We start from the raw sequence: 7,860 nt of genomic DNA, 5'->3' as shown, positions 1-7,860 counted from the left end.
CTATAGTCAGCAACTGGAATGGTTAAATCAAGCCCTTTATCAGAAATGCCTTTCACTCATCAATTGGAAAGGTGTTCTTCTCCACGACAATGCATGTCTACATATGGCACGTTTGATGCAACACAAGATTATGGAGTTGGGTTGGGAAGTTCTCTCCTACCCACCATATTTTCCAGATATGGCACCATCAGATTACCATCTTTTTTATTCGCTGCAACATCACCTTAATGGGAAAAAGTATGCAAGTATGGAAGATGTTAAAGAGGACGTTGACATGTTTTTTTGCTTCAAAGCATGTGATTTCTTTAAGGAAGACATTAACAACCTCATTGCAATATGGAAAAGCATCATCAATAAGAATGGAGACTATTTCATTTAATAAATGTTTTGTTTTGATATAGAAGTTGTTTGGGTTTTTTCATCTAAAAAAGCAACATTAATTTCTTGATGACTTAATATTTACTTTTAAAAAATTAACTCTAAGCTTAGGGGTCCCCTTTCATGTCACAAGATTTTACTTAGTTAAGTTGAAAATGTAATTAAGCAATGTTACAATCAATGTATGCCAATGAAAAATTCTTAAACTTCAGTTTTTGTTGTCACATGAAGCTTAAGTTCACATATTCGTAACTTCTTGGCTCTGTCACTTGAATACTTCTTTAATGTACATTATACTTCCACATATAGACAGAAACTAAGTCAACTGCTCTGTTTACACATTCTTCTTTCGAGCCCCTTAGGGCACATTTAGAGAAAGGAGAAATAAATTTCTTGGAACATTTAACAGATACCAGGCCCTCTTTCTACACAATGAACTGAGATTTCTCAGCCAATTATACTTAGTTTAGCTAGATGTTTATAACCAATAGCAAGAGTAAATTATAAAATACAATTTCCCAATGGTTATTTTAAAATTGGTATGAAGAATTCCATACAGAACTAATCAAACCACTCTTTGCATTGTTGCTGCTTTTGTCCACACTAGCACTGTAGCATTGTTTCTTACATAGAAATACATTAGTTTGATAGACAGTTGAATTATATTTAGGTTTTCATTTTATATTTTACTTAATTATGTGTTATTTATGTTTTAAGATGCATATATGAAAGATTTATTAATTATTTTTTATATAACCCTATGTCTCTCGGTCCACAAGAGTTAGTGTAATATAATAAGTTAGTGTGTGTACCATCACATTCTGCTGATGGCTAAAGTTCCTCTGTCCTCGATACTGTAATAGTGGGTGACGACACCCATTGATGTGTGTTGCGATAAATAATAAAATCACTAAAGAACAGGAAAGGAAAGTTAACATTTTTCTCAACTAATAATGTACTTTTGATAGATATCTCCTCTCACAAAAAACTTTCTTGACTTATACTACCCTCTATTGGCTCAAATTTTTACTCATATCTTGTCTTGATACTCTCACTTACTTCTGCATACGAAAAAATGATTATGAAGCAACCCTCCACCAATAGGAGTTCAACACTACCCCTATCATAACTAGTGCCCTCTCTAATCTTGCCATTGTTAACCACTTCGAGATTGGTCAGATCACAACAAACTACATTGGAGGAGGGATGGGTGGGAAGTGTGAGTGGAGGTAAGTATCTATCAAAAATACATTATCAGTTCAGGAAAATGTTAACTTCCAATATGATATCTTACCTGCTCTAACAACAAGCTAACTGAACTGTTGAAGGGCCAGTAAGAAGCATCTTCATGTGTCCAAAGGAAAACCATGAGGTGTGAGAGGGAATTAAAAACAACACACCCATGGGAGACTCCAACACTTTTGAGCCCGGTATACTCTTCACCCATTAGTAATGTGTCGTCAAAAAGGACAGAGTGGTATTGTAACACTCAGGAGGACAGGCCTCCATGGTCCACCACCCAAGCTGCTAGGAACTGGAAAGACTCGCATACTTCACTTGAAGAAAGAGGGAAAAAGTGCATTGGAGAGTCCAGGGGACTAGAGCACATGGGACACTGCAATGGATGACTGCAATACCATATTTTGACAAGCAAAGTAATCACATCAATGGAGTCGATCATCTAATACCTGGTGGCATCTGGAATTGTATATCAGGTCCACAGCAGAAAGAGCCTCAATGTTACGGATCATCAGAAATGGGAAGTAATCCCAATCTGCTTTACTCACGTTAGTCCATGAATATATTATCTGGGATAAGCATAGTTATGAAGCAGTAGACCACAAGGGATCCTGCAGAACACCTCATCTTGACAGTGTATGTAACATGACCTTTTGATGTGTTATGATATTGCATTTTGATGCATACAGAATACACTGACCAAATCGATCAACCAACACCTGGTAGCATCTGAAATTGTACATCAGGCTAGCAGTAAGAAGAGCCACAATGTTACACTCATCTAGCATGGTACATGATCACACGTCATACAGTCTGGATTAAAGACTAAGTATACCTGGTCAGGCAACACTTGCCACAGAGTGGGATGCAAATATGCAATAAAGGCCCTTGCAACATGAATGGAGTACTTACCACCCATAGATAAACAGTTACAGCCTTGATAATGACCCCGAAGGGAAGATGAAAATGTGCACCCAGGGACATGGTAAGGTGAGGGATCTAACTGGAAGAAAACATTAAATAAGTGACAATCATCAAAAGAAAGGGAAGAAAAATGTCAAGCAAATTCAACCTGGAAGGTAATGTGAAAAAAGATCATGGGAGAGGTGAGGATTTCATGGAAGAAACAAATGGACTCAGGAACCACTGAAGGGAGCAGTATGATGTGTCATATACTATTTAAGAGCCCTGACTGGGCAAAGGAGGTGGACTGGATCGGAATGGTCATAAAGATGAGAAAAAAAGGGGAAGGGAAAAGTACCCTCTCGAGCAGCATAAAGGAACAATCAGAAAAGAGGAAAACATAGGAATTAAGAAAACAAAAATATGACAAACATCAAATGCAAACACATCAGAACAACAACATTCGCATGCCAACAAGAGCAGGAACAGGGACTTTGTTGAGATACAACACTCAACAGGAAAAAGAAAAAAGAAGTATCCATAAAAGTTGACATTCCAGATTAGGAGGAGGAAGAGGAACACTCACCAGTCAAAATCGGTCTATAAGGAAGGGGGGAAGGGTAAGAGTGGCATCTAATAAATTTCGAACAAGGCTCCATTGGTCTATGAAAACCAACTGACGATAACACAGGAGGGCATGACCAAGAGGAACTTAGAGAGAAGCCCATGTCCCCAAAAGAGAGAGAATCTCTTGTGCAGTAGGAAGAGAGGAAAAGTGCTGCATAATGAGACATTCCATAGCTCACAACTGAAGTGAAGCATTTAGGGCCAGACAGAGGAGAGAGTTAAAAAAATCCTGAGATGAACCAGAAAATTGTGTGGGTGTGAGGAAAAGTTGCTCCACTTTGACATGCCAACCCACCATGAAAGTTTCCTCAAGAAGAAACTGAGGATGTTGAACTGAGGAAGAATCAGCCATATTTCCATAGAACAGAGGAAACAAAGGTCCCTGGAATGAATCAGGTGGGCAAAAAATGGGATCTTGAGGAGAAGGGAAAGAAATGGGATTGTGAGACAACAGGGGAGATGAAAGGAAGTAGAGGACCAAACTAACTGAAACTATTTTCAGAAACCATGGATTGACTGCCAAGAACCTTCAAACGTGGGCAAATTTAAAGAGACTGGTCACCATCAGCCCTGATTTGAGAAGGGTGGTCATCCAAGTAAGACAAATAAGGGAAAAGGTAATCAAATTATCGGAGTCCAATCCCCACTAGGGGAGAACCAACACCACCACTGCGAATCCAAATAAGGGAAGTTGGAACGATGATACTCAAAAGCACACAGTATGTGAGGGTTGAGGCTCCCCAAAATAACTTGCATGAACCCAAAAATTTAAGGAAGGAGGAAACACTAAGAAGAGAAGGAGTAAAATATAGAAAACAGGTGATAAGGACAGAACATACCTAAATAATAAAATCCACCAAAGGGAAAAGAGGTCTGGGCAGGTCCCCCAGAAATGACACACTACTAAGACCCATATTCATAAGGGGGGAAAAAACCTGTCCAAATCCAAAACTTTGTGGTTGGTACTTTGGTATAGTTGTGACTATCTGAAACTGCAAGTACATAACTCATAAAATTGAAAGAGAAGATAAATTAATTTGTAACTCTCCACAAAAGTGAACAAAAATGGTAAACAACAATGTAATTAAAGTAGAAAAATTAAGAAAGTAAAAACTTTTGCATAAGTGAATCAAACCATGAGCAAAAACATGTCTATTCAATAAGACTGCTAATCAAGAAGTGGTTAACAGATGTAAGATTACAAAGCATGCTAGTTACGATAGGAGAAGTGTTTGTTTTTGAATTTCGTGCAAAGCTACATGAGGGCTATATGCACTAGCCAGCCCTAATGTAGCAGTGTAAGACTAGAGGGAAGGCAGCTAGTCATCACCACCCGCTGCCAACTTTTGGGCTACTCTTCTACCAACGAATAGTGGGATTGACTGTAACATGATAATGCCCCCACGACTGAAAGGCAAGCATGTTTGGTGGGATGGGATTCGAACCCGCAACCCTCAGATTACAAGTCGAGCACCCTAACCACTTGGCCAGGAGAAGTGTCGCACTTCTATTGGTGGAGGGTTGATGCATAATCATTTGCAAGTTAGTATGCAAAAATAAGATGGAGTATCAAGTCTAGTGGCAAACAAAAATTTGCTCCAGTAGTGAGCAGTATAAGTCGAGAAAGCTTTTCGTGAGGGGAGTTAAGATATTGTATCGAAAATAAAACATTGAAAATAAACTATATGTAAAAATGCAAAAAACATGCAGTTAAAAATATAACCATAAGAAGATCTTTTAAGAATATTTGATGAAATACTATAAGGTATGTACATTTATCCTATGTCTTAGTTTTAAAAAATTCATTGTATTATACTACAGACTATAGTAGAAGTTGATGATAATAGCTATAGTTAGTAATTTTGTAGAGAATGTGAAGAATAAAATGTAAACACTTACCTTAAAAATTTTTTGATATGTATTTAGGAAATTCTAGGGGTTATACAAATGAATTTTGAAAACTATAAGATGAAAAAGTACTCATCTTGTTTTGTTTATGAGAAATGCTACTTGGGCATACTCCCATAGACTTAAATATATAATACTAAAATTTGAAACTACAAAAATTGTAGAATAAACTCAAAAAAGACAATCTATTCTGGCAGAATCTTCTAATTTAGCAAATACCACTGATCAAGAATATAATTTACATTTACTATCACAGCTATTTCACAGTAAGCCAATACAGATAGACATAATATTAAATAAACAACTAATTTATAGAAAAATCTGGAAGTATTATTTTATTCAAATAAAGAAAGCTCTTTATAGTTAGATTTAATTTTCAGAAAGTAAATTAATTTGTGAAATTTAAATATTGTCAGGAAAAAGTCATATTAATCTTACATTAATTTACTGGTTATATAAACGATTAATTAATAAAAAAAAAAATATATATATATATATATATATTTATGACATTGTTATTTAAATTTTAATAAATGTTTTTTAAGAATGCATACCTATTAGACTAGTTTTAAATGGTATGTAGTACCTAAAACTGTCACATTCACTACATTGTAACATTGTGCAGAATGCATTTGGTTACCACTTTGGAAGACTGTAAAACAAAATTACTTAACATTTTAAAAAGATTAAATCAGCCAAAAAAACATTTAAAATGTTCATAATGAAAGTAAAGCCTTTGTTATTAGTAATGCCAAATACTTAATATTATTAAATCACAGTCACATGGTACAAAAAGAATTGGTGCAATTAAGTATCCAAATGGATTTATATGGCTTAGTTAATAATTATGAACCAAATGAAAATGGCTAGAAAGTAGTGTTTATAAGTTTAGTCAACACTTTTTGAATAAATAAAAAAATTTAAAACTTATCAGCAGATAGCTGGCTAAAAACATAAAAGCCAGCAAGTTCTAATGTTTAGCCAGTGACCATCAAAGGTCAATTACATTTTTTTTGCCAGTTGATAATCCATGGATGATTATGAATATTCAGACCAGTTGTAAACAACAGTCTGCTTTTGTTGTTGTTTTTAAGCTGGCTGCTAGTACAACAATTATGGGGAAAAAAATCACCATCTGCTAATCAATCAATTAGCCTCTTCTGGTAGCTTGTTGTGCATTTTACAATGGGATTTTCCATGTTCTAAAATATTTACATTAAGTTTTGCAGTGAAAAAAACAAAACAAATTAGTCTGTGAATCTTATTGTGAAGGAATATTATTAAACTGTAATAACTAGAATAAAGAAGCATTGATAAAATGTTAACTTTATAATACCAATTTTGCACAAGATAGTCAGACCCTGTAATTAAGTTTTATAAAATAAACCTTCAGTTATTTTCAAGAAAGATAAGTTATCATTTCATTCACTTTCTTGCAAACCTTTCAAAGGAACATGAAATTTGTTTCAGACAAAAAAAACACAAGTTTTGTCTCATAAAACAAACAACAGAAAGGCATTTTTGAAAACAAATCAGTTCTTAAAATTTAGATGTATTTCTAAAAAAATAAGTTTGTACTAAATACGTGAAAAGTTTATCTACACATAGAAACTATTAGCTTACTCTGTAGAATTCAGCTGACTGTGCAAGAAAGGGTTTCTCAAAATCTTCTTCATAAATACATCGCAAGTCAATTCCAAGGACCACTAACATTTGACATGCATTTTTAATTGCCAGCCTAAAAATATCCATTCAAATATTTAAAACTTAGCTTCAAAAAGTAGTTTATGCAAATAGTTATAAAAATCAAATCTTCAAGAATTATCAATAATGAAAATTTACATTAAGAATCAATCTTAGATTTCTTATAATAACTTAGTTTTTTGAAGATCTAGTAATCATGAGCTTTAATACCCAAAGAAATCTGTTTGAAAACAAAAATGACAAGAAATTCAGTTTGTAAGTATATTCTAATATCTACATCTATATTTTAAACAAATGGTCACAAACAGGATAAAATCATTAAAAAATAATGGTTAATCTCTTTTTTACTGGCTTTTTCAGTATTAATTACTTTTATTGAACAATACAAATAATGACTTTTCACACAAATACAAGACCTTCAAGGCATGAAAAATGAAATTTTAGAATTCTGTGACATTTAGGATATTCAGCAGTTAAGATACAGAAAGCATATAATTTTTAAAAATGTGCTGTATATGGGCCTTTTATATTAACAAAAAAAAACTGCATCAACTGACTATCAGTTTAATAAAGTCATTCCAAAGAATAGTGTATCTATGATGCAATAATGTACTGAAACGTGTTTGAAATATTTGTGCAAAGCTCCACTAATAATCCACAATTTTGAAGAAATAAACTAAAGGGCAGGCAGCTAGTCAATTACTCTAAACTCTTGCCCCAAAGCAAGAAGTGTCATTCTGTAGCAATGAGATGTGAATCATGGACCCCCTGATTCACAGTACCATGCCTTGCCTGGTCCTGCACTTGGAAATAAACATGCTAATAAAATATAAGTAATATATAAACAATACACATACATCTAGGTGGCTCTTGAACCCATTTGGAGAATCCCAATCTCTTAGCTATATATGGAGTTTATGCAGTTTTGTGTTATACAAAAAATGAAAATACTTTAATGGAAATAAAACAACCTAAGTAACAATTTTACAGAAAAACAAAACCAATTTTTTTAAAAAATTTTTTTGGGCCGAGCTGTAAATTAAATTTATTTCATCCAGTAAAATATAAAAATTGATCTCACTTTCAAATTGAAACAAAATC

At 34.0% G+C, this 7,860-nt stretch overlaps 1 protein-coding gene across 3 annotated transcripts in view; it reads right to left on the bottom strand.

Moving 5' to 3' along the window:
• LOC106472980 (cullin-3-A-like) overlaps window positions 1-7,860 on the bottom strand; it is a 102,904-nt gene that overhangs the window by 45,323 nt on the left and 49,721 nt on the right. For all 3 annotated transcript variants that reach the window (XM_013933654.2, XM_022402447.1, XM_022402452.1), the window contains exon 5: window positions 6,679-6,793. In XM_013933654.2, coding sequence (XP_013789108.1) covers window positions 6,679-6,793 — 115 coding nt within the window. The remainder of the gene's footprint in view (window positions 1-6,678; window positions 6,794-7,860) is intronic.

Source organism: Limulus polyphemus, unplaced genomic scaffold (assembly GCF_000517525.1).
Source record: "Limulus polyphemus unplaced genomic scaffold, Limulus_polyphemus-2.1.2 Scaffold125, whole genome shotgun sequence".
NCBI classification, from domain to species: domain Eukaryota; kingdom Metazoa; phylum Arthropoda; class Merostomata; order Xiphosura; family Limulidae; genus Limulus; species Limulus polyphemus.
The sequence above is the reverse complement of the archived record's forward strand: the minus strand, read 5'-3'. Positions and strand labels throughout refer to the sequence as shown.